The sequence below is a fragment of the Geospiza fortis genome, unplaced genomic scaffold, assembly GCF_000277835.1.
Source record: "Geospiza fortis unplaced genomic scaffold, GeoFor_1.0 scaffold11, whole genome shotgun sequence".
NCBI classification, from domain to species: domain Eukaryota; kingdom Metazoa; phylum Chordata; class Aves; order Passeriformes; family Thraupidae; genus Geospiza; species Geospiza fortis.
Window position 1 is genome coordinate 3,447,522 of NW_005054304.1, and position 19,468 is coordinate 3,466,989.

At 42.7% G+C, this 19,468-nt stretch overlaps 1 protein-coding gene across 1 annotated transcript in view; it reads right to left on the reverse strand.

Annotated features, from left to right (window-relative positions):
• SMAD1 (SMAD family member 1) overlaps positions 1 to 16,077 on the reverse strand; it is a 23,029-nt gene extending 6,952 nt beyond the window's left edge. Inside the window, exons 1-3 of the mRNA XM_005418103.2 lie at positions 15,455 to 16,077; positions 3,947 to 4,204; positions 1,145 to 1,261 (exon numbers count right to left, since the gene is read on the reverse strand). Of these exons, the coding sequence (XP_005418160.1) occupies positions 1,145 to 1,261; positions 3,947 to 4,204; positions 15,455 to 15,854 (775 nt within the window). The 5' untranslated portion in view covers positions 15,855 to 16,077. The remainder of the gene's footprint in view (positions 1 to 1,144; positions 1,262 to 3,946; positions 4,205 to 15,454) is intronic.
• Positions 16,078 to 19,468: the final 3,391 nt, after the last annotated feature.

Here is a 19,468-nt window from a genome sequence, read left to right on the forward strand (position 1 = left end):
GTCAATAGACAATTTTTATTTTGAAATGGCTGAATGATAAAGACCAAGAAGAAAAATGTAAACTGTTTTTTCTTTATCATCTCTCATGTGTTAGAGGAATTCTATAATACACATTTTGGGAGAGGGACACACATGCAGAGGTCTGCAGTTAGGCATAAAGTTTGAGAAATGTATTTTGAGGCAGTAAATTTCTGGCCTCAAATTCCTGCAAACTACTCATACCCTCAAAGTGTAGTGTGTGTGAGCAGCAAAAATGGAAATGCTAGAGACTGAGTTTATCACACGCAAAATTCATTCCAAGCAGAGAGTAAACAGGCTAACACAAAAGCCATCCAAATTGTGCTAAGAGGGCAGATATACTACCTGAAACCAGACATTGAGCTTAGCAGCAAAACAAGTACCAAAAAAAAAAAAAAGCCAACCCCAAAACCGAAAAAACCCCACCAACACCAAAAAATCCAAAACACAACAGTTCAATTGTTCATGCGCCTGTGATCTTCATAATCGTTCTGGCACAGCACCCAGCTTGCTGCTCTTTCTTGGCATGGGCCACAAGTGTGCAAGCTGAAGTGTTCTCTGAAGGGCTCATTTCTCACAAGGTGATGATGAAAGGCACAGAACCCTTTGCTCAGCAGCCATGGCTGCTGCTGTGGCTTTAACAAGCAATGTGTAAAAAGATGTCTGTGTCACAGCACATAAAGCAATAGGCCTTTTTTTCATACAGAATTTTAAACTCTCTAGCAATGCCACACCTCAGGCAGATTACTCTGTATTCTGCAGCCTCAGAGGAGTTCTTTCCATTCAGAGATTAGTGGAAGTTCCCAATAGAAAACATAAAATTACCTTGGATTTTGAGTTGGCTGGGAGAAAGAAAGTAATAACCTCCATATATTTTACATTTTTAAAGAGTCATGGGATAGATTCTCTCTTAAATAAATATTTACATTTATAAATAATCTCCAGCTTTACTATTTCATCCCTTACAACAACGGAAGAAAAATTACATGACCGATTTTTTTTCTTTTCCGCAGACAAAAATTTTCATGAACAACATCCAAAATGAAAAGTCATTTATTACTCCTAAGTTCTGGAGGTTCTTTACTCTTAAGAAATGAAGAAGAAAACATGAAGGAGGCATTCTTACCTCCTCTGTGCACGTCAGGGGGAATTGCAGGTGCCATCATGTTGGTATCCATGGGCTGCGAGGTATCGTGTGTCATCGGATCTTCCGGAGGCAGGTAGGTGGGCGGGGGAGTATCAGCTAAATATAGAAGAGGCAGATACATGAGTGCTTTCCTCTCTTTAAAGCACATCTACATATCCACATAAACAGTCTGAGCCTGGAAATGCTTCCAGCCTGACTCAGCTATAAACTTCCACCCACCAGAAATCTGAAAAAGCAATCATGGACCTCGAATAAGGAAAGCAAAGAATTGCTGTGTATATTAAGCACAACTGCAATAAAAACAAGTCACTTCACCCCCACATAAAACCACAAAAGAAAGCTCAGCTGTGTTTCCAACCCACGGTTCTGCAGGCTGAAAGTGCCATACAAACATCAGGGCACAAAGAGGTCTCAGGGCCCAGCCAGCAGTAGATACTGAATATGTTAAAAGTGAACAGAAACTTTTCTGTTTCCAACACAATTCTACCAGCAAATTATTTAAACATCCCAGCATATCCGGGGCCTTATCATTGTCAGTGCAAAGTATTAGCTCTGTTTCCCTAGACTGGGAATAGCAGAAAGTGTTCAGGAACCCAAATCCTACAAAAGTGACCTTGTGGGTCTGGAATTTCTGTGTCAGTGTTTCTGTCCTGTCCCATTCAGGGCTGCATCACCAGCACGGGAGCCCATGCACAATGCCCACACTCATTAACATATGTTTGAAGTGTCCCAGGCAGCACTGCCCTTCAGCTGCCTATTCCACTCCCAGGAAAGCTTCCCAAAAGATTTCCTACAAGCTGCAGGAGGTTGCCAATGTCACCATTTCCCAATAGATCAGAGGACACTCTCCTCCAGATCAATTGCACAGAGGTACATCCAAGAGCTAGAAACCTTTGCCTGATCCCTGCAAGCTTTTGCTGCAAAAGCTGGGATTAGATTACATCTGTGATGTCTCTGCTGCTGCTCATCCCACATTTATTTCCATTACTGAGAGTATGGATTGCAAACTACCACAGCAAATAATCACAGGAGACTCCAAAACTCCGAAAACCAAATTAGCATGAACAAAAGGCAGGAGAATGCTCTATAAGTTTGGGAGTCTTTTTGTGGAGTGGTGGCTTTGTTCAGATTTTTTTCCATGTATTTTCTTAAGAAAACATATGTTCATGAAATTTATTAACTAACTTATTGTTTAGCAGGTATTTTGTATTTTAGATCTAATGCTGGCAGGTGCCTGGCTAGTTCTGTTACTTGAACACATTCAGGTGGATGAGAAAGCAGCAGAGAAAGACACAGATGGCAACAGGGTTGCACTAAAACCTTAACAAACTGCACTGGATTTTGAGTCTCATGTTTTACTAAGGCTTAAATGCTTGTGTGTGCAAACATCATGTTGGTCATGCACAAGATTCCAAGGCCACAGGCAACTAATTAAGCAGTATCTAAAAAGTTTTCAAGGCTAACTGCTTTGCCCCTTTATTTTTGTATTTTCCAGATGTCAGCCTCTTTCCCCATTAGTGCAGGATGGACAACTGTCCAGAGCTAAGCAACAAGGACATCAGTATCCTGACCTCCCCTCTAACTCAATTTCTTCCCTGCAGCTGCAGACATTAAGGGCATGTGGACAGAACAGACCTTCAAAGATCTAGTGAACTTCCACAAGCCAGCATTCAGGAAGACCTTGTTAGGTCTTTATCTCTGTTGGAAAAGCCCCAACCACAGCAATCATGTTTTAAAAAAAAGAAAAAAAAAGACAGCTAGTTTCACAGCAAATTTTCACATTTTTTAGAAAAACCAATACAAGCTCTTTCCTTCCTTCCAGCAAATTCAGTAATTTTCACTCACAAGAGAAAAATTTGCAACAATTAGCAAGAGAAGAAATCTATGGATATTAATTTCATGTAATAGGAAACAGATTTTCACAAATCTGCTGCTTTGTTTACACATACCCTCTCCTCAGCCCCTGAAGGAAACAGGCAAACAACATCAGTGAGCATTTGTACTGCATCCTTCTCCCAGCATTTATATCAAGAAATCCACCACAGACTGCTTCTGTAGTATTTTTATCCAGCTGCATGTAAAGAGCAAAAAAAGGCAGCTTCATGGAATTTTCTACAGACACCAGTCAACAAAGGAAGGCTCTTCTCTGACTGTAGGTAGTGAAACAGCCTGAAAGTTATTTTAAGGGCCTGTTTTTCAGTTGAAGCTTCTTGGAATTACACCACTATGAGAAGAAATTGTTTATCAAGTAACAGTAACATGATTACCTTGAGAAATATCCCTTTTCTGCAGAACTAAAGCCTTGTGCTGAACTTACGATCATAAGCAAGGATGATCTCTAGCACCACACTTCTGGAGCATTGAACACTACACTCTGTGGGCTAAACTGCTGAACTGGTCCCCAAAACATTTTGGATCCCTCCCCACACCTCACAAGAGTTCTACTGTAAGTGTGTTTGAAAGAGGCACAATGTTAAGGCCTTCGATATTACCAGACAAAGAGATTCTATACTCTTTATTACCTTAAAAGTGTTAGCTTGCTATTAAACACAAGTGTTGGCTGATCATTTGGTGTTATTGAGCAAAAAAGTCCATGACAGCAGTGATGTTCAAGCACCTTGTCCCTTCTCAATGGGGGCTGACCGTACCTGGCATCTGGAACACCCTGTACACATGACTGTGCCTGGCATCTGGAACATCTGTACACCCTTCTCGAGGGAAGCTGACCATACCTGGCATCTGGAACATCTGTACACCCTTCTCAGGGGAAGCTGACCGTACCTGGCATCTGGAAAGGGCTTCCTGGGTCTGAGCTGGCTGGAGAATGGGGGTAGGTGCTGCTGCTGCTCCCTGGCGAGTTGGGGTAGCTGCTGCTGGGCGAGTGGGGGAACGGCTGGCTGCTGGGCTGCTGGAAGGAGTCCGGGAAGGTGGCGTTGTGCGGCATGTGGGGCTCGTTCTGCCCCAGGTTGCGGAACTGCGCCAGGAGGCTGTGCTGGGGGTTGTACTCGCTGTGCCTCGGCACCAGCACCGGAGGAAGAACTGCAAAGGGACAAAGGGAGAAAAGCCACAGCGTTAGAGACTCAGTCCTGAAGGTGTATAGGGGAAAAACCCCCACATTGTTCCCCGGCCCCGGCATATCCGCAGGTGCCTCAGAAACGAGGCAGTCAAAGCCAGGAGCACATGTCCAAGCAAGAGCTCCTTCCTTCCCTCACATCCGGATACTGCACAGCTCCAACCCGCAGCTCCCCGGATTGCCAGATGGGAGCCTGCTTTCACAGAGGGCCAGGGAAGAGGAGCCAAGAACAAACCACAGTTCTGTGTTTCAGTCTCACTCGCACAAAGAGGTGCTGGGAAGAGCCTGACAATGCTGACATGCAGTTCCTCCTGCTGCACTTGTCATCTGACTAATCACCTAATGGCCTGTAACCCAAACCCTTGCTAATAAGAACATTTTTTTTTTCTTTTTTCTGAAGACAATACTAATAAGCCTTGAACTCAGTCTGGTCCCGACAGCTGTAATTTTATTTTTAACCTAGACTATGTTCTTACAAGTTTCTATTAAAACAGTTATTAACTCTTCAAGTCAGTTTACAAACTGTGCAATTTAAACAAAATTATGTAGTTCAAAAAAACCAACTGAGCAGCAATTGAGCTGCAACTATGTGCCACTATGGGATCAGAGAAACATCAGAAACTACGAGTCTCACCACACTTCTGAAGCCTTCTCAGCTGTGAAACAAAGGTCTCTTTCAAACTGGGAATATGAACATGATACCAGATACATTAAGATAAAAGAATCAATTCTTTTTCCAGTTCCTCAGCTTCTATCTTTGAATGCCTCACAGCAAAGTCCAAGCTAACCGAAGGATTAAAAGCTCTTCTTTCCACAGAAATGTCTGGGTGATGGATAGGAGAGGAGAGACAAGGTCAGGGAGAGGGAGGTCCATGCACAATGTAGTGGAAGAGAAATAAAGAAGCAAGTCCTCTTCACATCGTCCCCCTTTAGAACCTGCATTTCCCAACTCCATGTCTGAGCAGGACTGGAAAAAAAACCCCCTCAGATAGTCTGCCTTCAAGAGAGGGTGCCAAAAAGCCAACAAAACCCAGGAAAAACAAGCCAAGGCTACCACCCCCTTTCCTTGAGACTCCTGCTCTGGCCTCAACACCTGGGCACACAGAAGAGGAACAGGAGCATGTGTAGTCAACAAACCTACACAGACATAGCTATCATTCAGATTAAGAAAGGTGTTTTGGAGACAGCTGCTTTATTAAAAGCCTGAATTACAAACTAATTGCCAAAAAAAAAAAAAACCCAACATTTTCTTCACATGACAAACAGGTTCTTCCAGGACACTGAGGCATCTTTACTCTTCCAGCACTTTGCTATTACAGAAGCAGCACTCAGGTATTTACTTTACTGTCCTGGAGTCCAAGAGTACCAGGATAACCACTCGACACGTAGCCCAGGTCTGAGGTCTATGATCATGCTTAAAAGGGATATAAATGAATGTCACACTAAAAACTCACTCTCTATTCCTAAAGTCACAGATTAAATAAAAAGAAAATAAGTAGGTTTCCCTTGCTCAGATTTTTTTTTGCATATGCCTAAGAGAGTAATTAAGCTCCCATTTTTGCCTGCTAGTGGCATTAATGCAGGAGCAATCTGATCCCAGAAATCTTCATTGAACATACACTGAAAAAACCCCAAACCCTCACTACTGAAATTTAGGCTGCCCAAACAGAAGCAGGTTTTAAGTATTTAATCTGATCTCTCAATTTCTTAGTGCAACTTCGCTGAGATTCCAAGATATCTCAAATATTTGAGGCAGATGTCACCCTTAAGTAGATTTGTTTAGATGTCAAAAAACCCAACTCCACTTTACCAGGCATAGGCAAAGTTCCTAATTATGGTGTTTTCTGAAACAAAACACATCCATCTGTCATTCTGTGGAAGTTCTCAATTGCAAAACAGCCCAGGAGAAGCTGCATCTCCCCCAGCTGTGCAGACTGTTTCTTGCTCCAACTCAACCATCCTGACATGCCACTGGAAAAGGCTGTTATAGAAAAGTTACTCAGCATTCAGGTGGACATCACAAATCCCCTCATCCTCAATATGTCAGAGCCAAGCTCTCTGAATATTAGGATTTCTCAGAATTAAGCTTGTTCTGTTAAATCAAGCAGTCCTTTTGCAGCTAGGTCAAGTAGTACTTAATTGTCATAGTCAACATTTGCTGGGATAATAAATTACCAGTGAAAAAATTAACAATGAGATCATGTGTTAAAATGTATTTTCCTTTTCCTGTCTTTATGACTCTTCCTTACTTTTCTAAGCATTAAAACAACACAGCTTTCCTATCTCTTCCTTTCCTGTGGATGAAGGTCAAACCATTAACTTTTATGGAGTTAATTTGTGCAGAAAGTACATCACCTACCTTTCCCATCCCCTACCTCACATTAAACAATGACACACATGACATCAGAGGAAGCCAAATGATTTACAGCATTTTAAAATAGCAGGAGAACAGGATATTTTCTGTATGTTTTCTGTAATTAAATTAATGCAGTGCCAGATTTTCCCAAGGTATATATACATGTTTTCTCCTGTTGGGCAGAACCACTGGCAAAATTTAGAAGGACTTGAGATAAAAACAAGTCTCCTTTTCCCAGGTGTCCTTCATGCAAACCCATGCTTTTTGTCCAACTCTGCCGCCAACCCCAAAATGCTGCCAACTTCTTAAAAATGCACATGGAAAAGGGGGAAAAAGAATACAACTGGTATTGATGCAACACAAATTGTCTCAAAAATATCACTGCAGAATTTATATTAAGTGCTGCCCCTAATTCACATCCTCCCTGCATACACAAAACCTTCAATGAGGAGGAAAAATCCTAAAAGGCCACATCAGGTAGGACAGAGCCTGCAGTGCTCCAAGCAGTCCAACTCCAAGTCACTCACTGCCAGAACCTGATCTCTCTGCAGCTCCCAGCTTTTTTGCAGGGAAGCTGCTCCTAGTGGAGCACAGAGGAGTTAATTTGAGTGCTGCTCACTCAGGAGTAAAGACATAAGCAGGGACTGGGCCCTTGGGAGCATGGAAGGCTGCCAGGAGCTCAAACCATAAAGGGGGACGTACACCCTTCTTGCTCCCCTCGCCCCTGTGTGAGGCGCTGAGCTTCTGGTCAGGTTGCAGCCCTCAGCCACATGGAATAACAAATTACTGAGGCTCAGGGCAGCAGGGGAGGAGGCTGATCTCTGCTGCAGCTGCCAGCTCCAGGAAGAGGAATAATTGAAGGAGAGAGAGCATGAGAGAGTTATTCGGTGCTAAGCCAGCACACCTGTTGCTATGAACTAATGAAGCAGTGCACATCTTTGCTGCGCAGATCTCCGCAGGATGTGGCTCTGACCATTTGCAAACACAATTCCTCCCTTCCTCTTCAGCGGAAGGGAATGCTGATACAATAAAAAATTCATTTTCTTTCTTTTTTTTTTTAATTTAACATCAGTATCATCAGCATATATTTAAAGGAAACATAATATTGAATACAATGTTTTCTTAAAAAGCTGCTGCAACAGATTTGCCAACTCAAGCTCATTAAAGTTAATGGAGTAGAACCACAAGTCACCCGACAGCTTGATTTCTGTAATTCTTCAAACACCAGATTAAAAGGTTTTATGTGCTATAGTGTGGCTAAATTTTGCTCCCAAGTTTTTCTATGGATGTGGACCTGCAGCTGAGAGTTAACACAGGACTGCTACCAGGAAGGTTACAGTAAGGAAGAGGGGGACAAGCCCCCAGGAAGCAGGCTGGGTATGTTTGTGGAACTGCAGCTGGGATCCCGTGTCTGTCGAGCCAGCCTGGGAATTGGGGAGCTTGTTTTTACCATGCAAATCAGACCAAGTATGCCTGCACCAAACAAGAGGAGCTATATTAAAGAAATTAGAGCTATAGGGCAATTTAACCCACAGGGCTATTTCATCTAGGAGCCAAGAATGCCAAAAATACAGAAGATAGACCAAAGGCAACCTGGCTTTCAGATAAATGTTCTGACTAACCACACCAAGGAAGAAATGCTTTAATGAAAATGTAATAGTGGCCTTTGAAGAAACTAACTGATCTCTACTCTTTTTATCTCCAGCGTGTCACCCTGATCTTCTTCAGAAAGCTAACAGCTGTGCTATCCTAAATAAAGATCTTCTTACTTTTCTTTTTTGTTCTATTTTCACATTCCAGAGATAATGATTTTAGCAAACACAGAAAGTATCCAATTTATGAATATAACTTCTTTTTTTAAAGTTTCTCTATGAAAAACCTCAAACTAATCCAATCCAAAGGACCTGCTGTACTTTCAAAGAAGCATATTTTCTATCCAGATGGGTTTTGATTACTTTACACAAGGCCCAGATGACAGCTAGTTTCCCTCAAGGGCTCATTCTTTCCACACCCTTTGCATGTTATGCGAAAATTTGGGTAGGTATCTCTCTTTCCACGTATGGAAATTGAAAGACTATGTAAGGAAATACAAGGGGCCACATATAAGAAAGCAGACTTTAATCCACTTTCCTTGCCAAAGTAGATTCTACTTCTTCTGTAAAACAAAAAAATTATAAAAGAAATGAAAAAAGAAAAATATAAGCAATTAAAAACCACGACTTGGTTGACATATGTTCTGTAAAAGGGTTTGTACCACAACAGGGCCCTCAGTGCTAATGAAGACCTGACAACACTATCATTAGACAGAGTGCTTTAATTTCCAAGCATTACATAGCTGCATTTTCATCTGAATTTATGCAAAGCCACGTATGTTTTGCCAGAAAAACAGAACTGCAGGTTGGGAAGGAGGAAAATCCTAAAACAAAAGTTCACGCTATCTGGAAATAAGAAAATCCTGCAAAGACTAAATCGTAACAAAAAGGAAGAGTTAGGAGAAGGAAAAAAAAACCAAAACAAAAGCAACAAAAGACAGCAGCAGTGTTAAACTAATAAATTTGAACCCTCCTGAAGACTCGCAGCTTCATTTCCTGCCTTTGAGGTCACAGCAGCTGAAGCTGGCTGTGGCATCCTGATGAGCACTCCAGTCCCACGGTGGGAGGTGGGAACAGAGCAGGTACCAACACATGCTCAGCTGGACATGCTGCTCTCTGCAGCACCAGGGAGTCATTCTGAGTGCCAGGCCTTGCCAAGACCTTGCTTGTAAACAGTAAAACACTGTGTAGAGAGAACACTTTTCATGTCATTAGGTTTTCTCATGTTGCCTGAGTTATTCTTGGTTAAAAATATAAAATTAATAAGCATTGTGTCAAAAGGAATCTCTGAGGATTGAACTCCTTAAAGTTCTTCCAATAACCCTTGGCTGTGGTATCACAGCTTTGCTTTGCTGGTTTCTCAAAAGGAGAAATTCCAGTCTTTGAGACTTTCACTCCACACCTCTGTTCTAGTAATTATAGCTATTCCGCAATCTATTTTGAGTGACAAAAAGACAAACTTTCTACTCCAGGAGAAAGCTGACAGCTGTCTTGTTTTCTCAACTCTTAATTTTATTTTGCAGTTTTGGGAGACCCCACAGCTTGATTTGTCATTTTACACAGTTACAAATGAAGACTGTATGTCTTGGAAAAAAAAAAAAGGCAAAACAGTTGTTACTTTACTGACTTTGCTTTTACATCAGACATCTGGTCCAAATGCATTTGACAAGTAATATTAGGACATTTCCTGCATTACAATATTCAGCTAACATTAGATTTTATTTGCGGATGCTCTGATAAACTGACATTCTGATTAAACTGACATTTGCCAAGGTCAGTCTCAGAATTTAGCACTAATTGTATGCACATTAGCGAGGCAGTCCTTGTAAGCAGATTTGGTGGAGAAGCAGTCACAGTGATAGTGTGTATTAACTTAGACATTTACACAGACCAGAATTCAAATTACCTGTACCAAAGCCACATCACCATCCTACTGAGTAGGTTAAAACTTGGAAGTCTGGTCTCTCAAATCAGAAGAAACATCTGTGTCTGGTTAATTTTGAAGAAAGAAAACACACATAGAATACGACAGAAACATATCTTTCTTGACAACTTTTATCCCTCTGTTGCAGGTTCTTTTTCTGACACGTGGTGAGGCTAGACAAGGAGAGCCCTGCTGTTAGACCATTCCCTCCTTCCACCTCCTCATTTCAATTCCTCTCCCCCAGCTCATCTCTGCTGGGGAATTTTAGAACTGAATTCTGCAAAGCCAAAATGAAGGAAGTTTTATTCTGCTTGCCAAGCAAACTGACAGTTGCTTTTGCTATTTTGGGGAACCATCCTATAATTGTGCCCACCTGTTGTAGCAATGCTATTTTTAAAGTCACACCCAAGTGCACACATGGCTGCACAGCAAAATTTCTCAGGGATGACACTGTGCTCCCTCACCCCCAGCCTGCAGAGGTGCAAAAATCCTGCTCTGGGAATCATACAGGAACAAGGATTTTTGTAACTTGGTTCTACATATTAACTCTGAAGGGATGCAGCAATTTTGCCCTCCCTTACACCCCAGAAGCAGCTTCCCATTTGCCTTTTCCACTCCCCCCCTCCTCTCCCCTTCTCCCTGATGCCTGGCACTGCTGGCATTCTCCTCCACCAGGCCTGGATCTGTGGGAGCCTGCAGTAGGTGTGTTGCCTTTCAGAGCCTCACTGAGAGCAAAAAGCAGAGGAGATCAAAGACAAGTATGAAAATAATGTTAAAGTCATAGGCAGGGAGTCCACACCAAGAGCAAAAGCAGCATGACACACCTACCACTCTACTCAGAGCCCGGGGACCTGGCCTGCTCTGGGGGCAAAAAGCAGCTGTACATACAGGTAAAATGTTTCTGGCCAGCAACAAGCTTGATGAAGCAGAAACACACTTTGAATTAATGGTTATAATTGAAAGGAACATCACAGTTTTCAGCTGTAAAAAGCCAACTGTTATGAGACTCCATTTGTCTGCATCACCAAAAAGCCACCACTGCTTGCCCACAGTTTGGCTGGAACATTGGCACCATCAGCTTTGTAAAGCCAGCTCTCTGAAGAAGAGAAGCTTAACAGAGGAAAACCATTCAGCCCTTTTTATCTATGTTTTATTGTAATTGCAAAAAAATGGGGGATAGCCATCTAGAGAAACTGCACCTTCAACCACTTCCACACGTTAAACATGAAAACAAAGTTAATTTCTCCTCTGCCTCCTTTGTAACATATTACGAAGTCAGAACCTAGCAGGACGATGGGGCGAGCACATTAGAGGCAAACACAAATCTGCATCAGAATGGAGGAGAGCTAGTGTTCACTAGCACTTTAAGAAAATTAAATATTCAGTTTCTTCATCTTCCTTCCCCTTTAGCTAAGGCAAAAGAACTGAACCTCCTCCCCTAAAGCCACATTAGAGGTGTGACTTATTATTATTATGTTTAATAGCAGTGGCAATTTAAGCACCTCTTCATCCTCCCTGTTCCGTATTCCATTCCTTTTGTTTTGCTGTTAGAGCAAACAGGATCCAGGCCCTTTTTTCCCCCTAAAATCCTGGATGACAGCTTTCATCTGGTCCCATTGCCATAACTGAGGACAGAGGCAGCAGAGGCTGTATCTCCACAGAAACCTGAGGAATAAGAGACTGGAAGGAAGTGTCTCAGGAGGGACACATTCTCCAGCAAACCCTGAGAGGTCATTTGTGGCATTTTCAGAGAGATGAGAAACATTGTGTCAGGTTTTTCCTCCCAGCCTCTGTGTATGCAGTACACCTAACTATTCAGCAGGTCTTGATCATAGTTAAGGATAATCCCAACAGGTATCTCTAAACCAAAAAATAAAACTGAGGAGAAGCAGCAGATTCAGCCAAGCAAGCACACCAGTTCAGCTCAATGTGCCAATTTTTAAGAGGCATCAAATTCAGACCTTGCCCTCCTTAATTAAAAGCTTTGCCTTGCCTTGCCAAGGGAGAAATCTGACAGCCATTAACTACCCTGCTCCAGAAATAATTCTGCACACAGCAGACTAGGGAACAGCAGCACTGAGCCACTTCAACCCATCTCGAGGAGATATTTCCCCCTGGCACTCAAAGTGCAAGGCTGCATTCCCACTCGCAGCAACAAGTCTCTACTTTCTCCTCTCATGTCCCTCCAGCCCCACTCTTTCTCCATCAGCTCCCTACTTCCAGGCTGAAGGAGTGTCACAGTGTCACAGGAGGGCCACCCTTCCTCACCTCCACTCTGGGCCCCCATGCTGCTGTGCCCCCATCTGGCTCCATGTGAGCGAGCTAAGAGCACTGGGCTTGCCAAGTTAACTGTGCCAAAAAGCAGTTTTCTGTGAGTTTAGTTTTCTTGATTTGCACACCACAGGCCCCTGTGCCTGTGCAGAGCCTCCTGGTCAGGTCAGGCATGAGCAGGGTGCTATCATGTCACACGCATGTGCCTGCCAGGTGCCACACTCCCTTCCTATGCAGGGACACTGGGAGAGTCCCTCTTTGAGACTGCTGACAGTTTTCTGCCTCCTCTCACTGTTTACAACCTTTTCCTATCTGGGCTGGCTAACAAAGATCTCATTTGGATTCAGGTGAAGCTTTGGAGCTGGCAGACACACCACAGAATGCCAGTTCTCATGCTTTCCAAGCTTATCTTCACAAGCTAAACAGTGAGGATGGAATAAGGTGTCAAGGTAGAAAATCCATTCATGCCTCTGGCACTGTGGAAACTGAGATGTATCCACAGCATTGACTTCCCAACAAAGAGCACTAGCTTACTTTACATATTTGAGCATTTACCACTAATCCATTCCTCAAACCTTGCACAACACTGAAACAAATCACACAACAATCAGCAGAAGAATGAAGGGATAGATGCCATCCCATGCATGGATCATACCCTTCAGATCTCCAGTAACTGGTTCTGCACAAAACAGTTAAATAGAGAGACCACGCTGTCAAGCAGAGCCAGAGCTTCAAGATGTACCTTGCACACAAAACATGTGTCATACACATTCTGAGTTTCCAATTCTGCTTTGTCAAGAGAAAACACAGGTCTAAGCCTTCTGGGAAACACAAACCTTGATATCTGCTCGAGTCCACAGATTGCTGTAAGTGGTGACTCATGCATGAATTCCCACTACCCATTAATCTCAAAGTGTGACTTATGTGACAGTAATGGTGTTTTAATGTCCTGGCAAAAATGGGAAAAAATGGTTAGCGGAATTTGGGAGTGACAGTCATGAAATGAAGATAAAGATCATGTTTGGAGGACAGCAAGAACAAGAAAGGGACAGGAACAAAGAAGTCAGAAGTTATGGAGCACAGCTCTCCAAGCCAAATGGGAGTTCAGCTACCCCCTGTTTCCAAAAGCTATTTTCCCACTCAGCTCCCTGCAGCATCCCTCAAAACAATCTGTGGCTGACTAAACACAAACCCCTCCTATATTATATACCCAGCCAAAAATGTACATTTTAGTTAGACATCTTTTGAAAGTTTTATTCTGTCTTGCATAACTCATTGAAGTGAGCACAGAATATGGACAGAGTCCCCAGCTGCACCAGGGGAGGTTTAGGTTGGATGTTAGGAAGAATTCCTTCACAGAAAAGATGATCAGATGTAGGAACGGGCTGCTCAGGGAGCTGGTGGAGTCAGCATCCCTGAAGGTGTTTAAGGAAAGACTGGATGTGGCACTCAGTGCCATGGTCTGGTTGACATGGTTGTATCTGGTCAAAGGCTGGACTCAGTGATCTCAGAGGCCTTACCCAACCTAAGTGATTCTATGACTCTGTGAAGTGACAGGATATTTACAAATACCCGGTTTTAAATGTGACATGAATGGTCCATGTAAGAATGTTCTCAGACTCAGTAGTTGTTTTCAATACTAAAGCAAAATGAGTTAGAACATGAAATCTGGCATGACAGTAAGAACCCCACTGTTGCTCAGTCTGATAGAAAGAGAGGTGTTTCAGGAATCTTCATTTTCAGTATTTTGGAATACTGAATACAAGCAACCAACCCAGACATATGCACACAACTAGCAGTAGAAGTACATGACTACTTTATTATCCCTCTTGTACTTAACATGAAATTGCTGAGATTTTTTTTTTATTTTAAATTTTTTCAGAACTGTTCTTGCAGAGCTGAGTTCCTTTGTTCAAGCTGCTGCTGTGTAAATACATACATTATGGGTATTGCATCTGCCATTCACATGATTTCCAAGTTAATACTAACACAGCAAAGGGAAATGTTTAACATCAAGATATGCACTGTGCATTGCAGATCCAAAACAAATGCAATTTCCATCCACAGCAAAACAATCTTGCAACAACCTCATTTCCATCATGGTTCTGTGTATCCTTGCCACTCTACAGACAGCTGCAGAGTTTATGAAATGGCTAACACTGATGGACTTCCCACACTTAAACCACTTAAACCAGGGAAGTCCACCCATGCCTGCAGTGCATTTCTGCAGCTGTACACCCTCACAAACAGCTGGAGACTAGTGATGACACATCCAAGCACAGCTCATCTTAGTCCCTGCAAGTATTCCCTGATAATAAACTTGCATGAGTGAAATTAAGCACCGAGTTATCAAAAAGAGGGTTGGTCCTTGAAGAGGAGACTGGACAGAGAATGGGTGGCACCTTAAGAAAAGAAGTGAGGCAGTGGGTAACAGGTAAGCAACCTGTGTTTGCAGAACAGCTGGCAGTAGAATTTCACATACAATCAAACAGTGCTATCGAAGCTCAAAATGAGAGGATTATAATCTGCTGTCTAAACTCAGAATCTTTTTAAAAGGCAACAATTGTGAGAGACACTATAAACAATACTATCTTCTGAAGAAACTGAAGTGATTAAGTGAAACAATAATTCAAAAATACTACTACTACTAATACTAGAAGTATTACTACTGCTGTGTGTCAGAATGGTTTTCATGCACAGATAAGGCAAATAAATCCTTTATGTTAGCCTGCAATGCTTCATACAAAATCACAGATCTGCACAGTTGAGTAAACAACAAATTAACTGAGGGATAGTGGGTACCAACATTCCCAGATGATACCAGGCCCAGCAGCCTGAGACACATACTAAGACTACCTCTATGCAGTGCTAAAACATTTGCACAAGTGCAGCACTCGCCCCTGTGAAAGGGAGAACTGCTAATTAATGCTTACATCCAGATAAACTGCAGAGGAAGAATCTGACATGTGCAAACAGCCACTTTTGCTTATTTAAGCTGATGAGTCACATAATTAATTGCCACACTTTGCATTGCTCAGATAAGGTGTAAAGGTACAAACAAGGAAGAACCTACCAGGACTTTCCACCCGCTTGTAGTGGTAGGGATTGATGCAAACCTCCTTCTGCTTTGACCCAAAGGGGAACTCGCAACATTCCAGAGGTTTCAGTTCGTGGTGGCTCTGCAGGTCGGGCCAGCGCCACACTCGGCAGTAGATGACGTGCGGGAGCCCCTTCCGGTGCGACACCTGGAGCCGGCCATCCAGGGAACGAGGGATTGTGACACAGTTGCTGGGCTGGCCAGGACAGCTTAGTGCTTTCTCCAGCTCCTCCATAGCACCTTTTTTCTTCTTCAGTTTTTTCACTAATGCGTCAACAGCTTTCTCTGCCCACTTCTCTTCTTCGTCCCCTTGCTTCCACCCCAACAGCCTCTTCACTGCTGGGCTGGTGAAGGAGAATAAACTTGTTACATTCATGGTGACCAGCTGTGGTGACACCACAGAACCAAGCAGGAACCACTGCCCTGTTCTTCCACCACCACCAGGGTACAGCAGATTGAGCCAGAAGTCAAAAGCAGACTGGATCAAACAGTTCTGGTCCTTTCTCCTTTTCAATCCTCCAATCCCAGGAAGGCAGTGCTGACATCCCCCCTTGATGGCCACAACCTTCTCATTATTCTAAATCCTTCTGGTTGACAACCTAAAGGAGAGTGTCAGAAAGAAGGAAAAAAAGGATTTTACCTTTAAAGTTAACATACAGCAGTTAAAAATACCCCCCACCTCAACCCAGAAGAGTGTTGTGATCAAAAAACAACCAACAACAAAACAACAACAAATGCTGACAACCTCCAGGACTGGACTCAAGGAACATCTGATGAAAATTTTAGCAGCAGGACCTGCTGCTGAGCCCTGTACATCCCTATATGAGAAATGTAGCTCACCTTAAGTCTAGCCTAAAACAGTCCCTCAGTTTAAATCTTTCACTATTAAGTGTGAGGGGTGCTACAATCTGCCTGTCAGCTGTTGCAACTTTAACCAGCAAAATATCCCAAGGAAACAGTGCAGGATCGCTAGTGCTTTTTTTATTATTTATTTCAGAGAGCAGCTGGAAGCCATATGCCTCAACAGCAATGTGCTGCCCAGCTCTGTCCAAAACTGCCAGGCATGAAGTTCAAAAATCACTGCACTAGACCTGAGCATAACTCAATCTGACAAAAAAAAAAAAAAAACCAAAAAACCAAACCAGTTCAGTTTTACCAACTTTGAGGAACAAATTAAAAAAAAAAAGTGAAACTAGAAAGATCTTATGCCTCACTCACTCACATGAGAAAGAAAACTGCAGCTGCCCACCCCACCCAAGAGCCCTCAGAGCTCCTGAGCAGCCCATAAGGGAAAGCTATCATGAACTTCACTGATTATCGACTGACCCTTCATGCTGCAATGTCTGCCTGATATACTCAAGGACTCATGAAGGAGTGGGAAGGACAAGGAAGTCCAGATAAGAGGATTTTAGAGAGCACAGTAGTCCTCAAGCTGGGAGACAAGGAATGGGACTGAAGAGATGGGTCAAGAGGGGGAGGAATGCCACATCTGCAGGAGTCCCAACAGTGAGCAGCAGGTTTTGTCCTTCTCCAGGATGGGAGCAGGCAGAAGGCTCTGGCAAGGGAAACAGAAGAGACCCAGGACTGGCAGGGGGTGGAAAATGAGACAAAGAGCACCACACCACTGATTTTCAAATAGACAGACAAGACAGGAAACATATCCTGGACTGGATACCAACAGGTTGCAGAGGAAGGGGGAAGGGGAAAAGGATATGAATGTTTTTGTTGCCATCAGAACAACACAAAAAACACCCAACCAACCAGCAATCTATACACACAGAGAATAGAAGGTGTCAGCACACCCATGTCAGACAGGATTTCACAGCTATACCAAGAAAAGATTGTAGACCTGAAAACTGCAAATGCTATGGCACACTTACCCTCTTGACTGTCATACACTGCAATGGTTTCATAGTATGCCACTATATTTGAAGAATTTTAAGCTGAAAACCATCTACTTTATTCAAATTAACTTGTCACTAGAACAGTTACCTAACTGCAGAGGTTCAGTTTTACTAGGCTGACAGCAGAAACTACATTTATGGGAATAATGATTATGGACTAAGTCACAGGCCATGTCTACCTACACTTCAAACTGGTACATTTCTTTTATGCGAAGAACTGAATTTGAAATAATAATGTCCATGCAAGGGAAGATTTGCATGCGCCTGGGGCAAATTTAAGAGTTTGTTTTGTTACGTGGGCATGTGCTATACTGTTAAATGAACTGAAACTCCATTACTGTCACTGACTGTACTCCAGGTATACTTTATCCTTACATGCACTGTAAAGTGCTCTATTAAAATGCTGCGCTAATTTAAGAACTGAATTACCAGAACCCCAATGCATGTGCTTTAAATGTTTGTAACTGAGTTATTCCCAATTCATATAGTGTGTATCTCAATCAATATTCTATGTATCTTTTTTCTGCGCTTTTCAAACAAAAGATACAAGTTCCACACACAAAAGTTACAAGTTACAGTAGTTTATTAAGTAAAGCTTTCTCCTTCACTTCCATTTCAATTAAACAGAAGAGATTTAAAAGGCTTGAGTTGAAGCTCTAATAAAGGAGGAAGTACAAAGTCTACATTTCGACCCGAGCTTCACTCAACATTGATAATATTTGCAGATGTGGTTCTACCTAGGCCTGACCCATTTTTCACCCAGCTACTTGCTGTGAAAAAGGAAAAGTCCTGTCTGTTAAGACTGTGTGTTCATACCAGTGCCTGAAAATCCAGCCCCAACACAGGCTAGTACACCGGCTCTGCACAGACCAAGATACACTCGGATGCAGCCCCAAGCAAAGGAACATCTGAAGTTTTGGATCAAATCCTGCAGCACACACATATTCCACTCCCACAATCATGCACTCCAAAACAAGTTTCACCCTCAGCATCAAAGCTATGGTGGCATCTCTGTGGCAACAGCTGCTGGGAGCAGGAGGAACAGCATTAGGCACAGTGCTTGGAGGTGAGCTCGGGAATAATGCAGCTCAGCAGGACCCAGCAGGGCACCAGCCTCCAGCCAGGGATTCCTGCTCAAGTCCTGCCTCCAAAATAGAGCCTAAGCACACCCCAAGCCCTGAACAAGCAGCAAGATAAGGGAAGGGGGACAAAACTCACAGGCTGCTGTACACTAGTTTCTCTAAGCTCCAAAACCAATATTAAACTAAAAAACACCAAAAAACAAACAAACAGACAAAGAAAAAAACAACAACAAAACCAAACAAATAAAACCCAAACCACAATGTATGTGGAGATTTTTGTTTCCAAGAAGCAGAGAGCTTGTCTGCAGGGCTGAGCCCTTGCCAGTACATTCCATTTCCCTTTCTGCCACTCTTGGTTTCTGCACTGCATCATTTCCTGTATTACTTCTGCACAAAGTGGTCTTATCAGCTGGAAGTGCAAAATAAAGATTAAACCACGAGTCAGCAGATGACACAGTCTGTGTGCTTGTTCCCCAAATCCACGTGCCCTTCTGGGAAAGCGGGAGTTAGTATTTCCAGCAGCTAAGTGACCACCAGCCCTGGAAGGGTCTGCTTATTCACGAGGTAGGGATGAAACAGAAACCTGGGCCAAACAACAGAACACTCTCCAAAAGGCATCTGGCATCAGTTTAAAGGAAATTGAGTTGTTACCCACTTATCAGACACTCTCTACACTTCCAAACCCATGCACTTTTTACTATGTGCTCTGTCCGCTGATGGATGTGTTGGAATCAACAAACTCCTTTAAAATCCTGATGTTGTTTTATTTGTCTTCCTTCCCTGCTGTTGTCTTTTTTGTAATCTCTGGATTAACACACAAACCTGTATTCAGTCTATAAAAAATAAGTCAGCATTATATTTCTATACATATCTGTTCAGCCAGCCTTGTATGTAAACAAACATATTTAGGCAAAATGCCTAAGAGTGAAGTCCTATTTTTCTAGCCCTCAAAGAAAAGATAGTTACTCCATCAGCAACATGAAGCAGACATTAAAATATTCAAT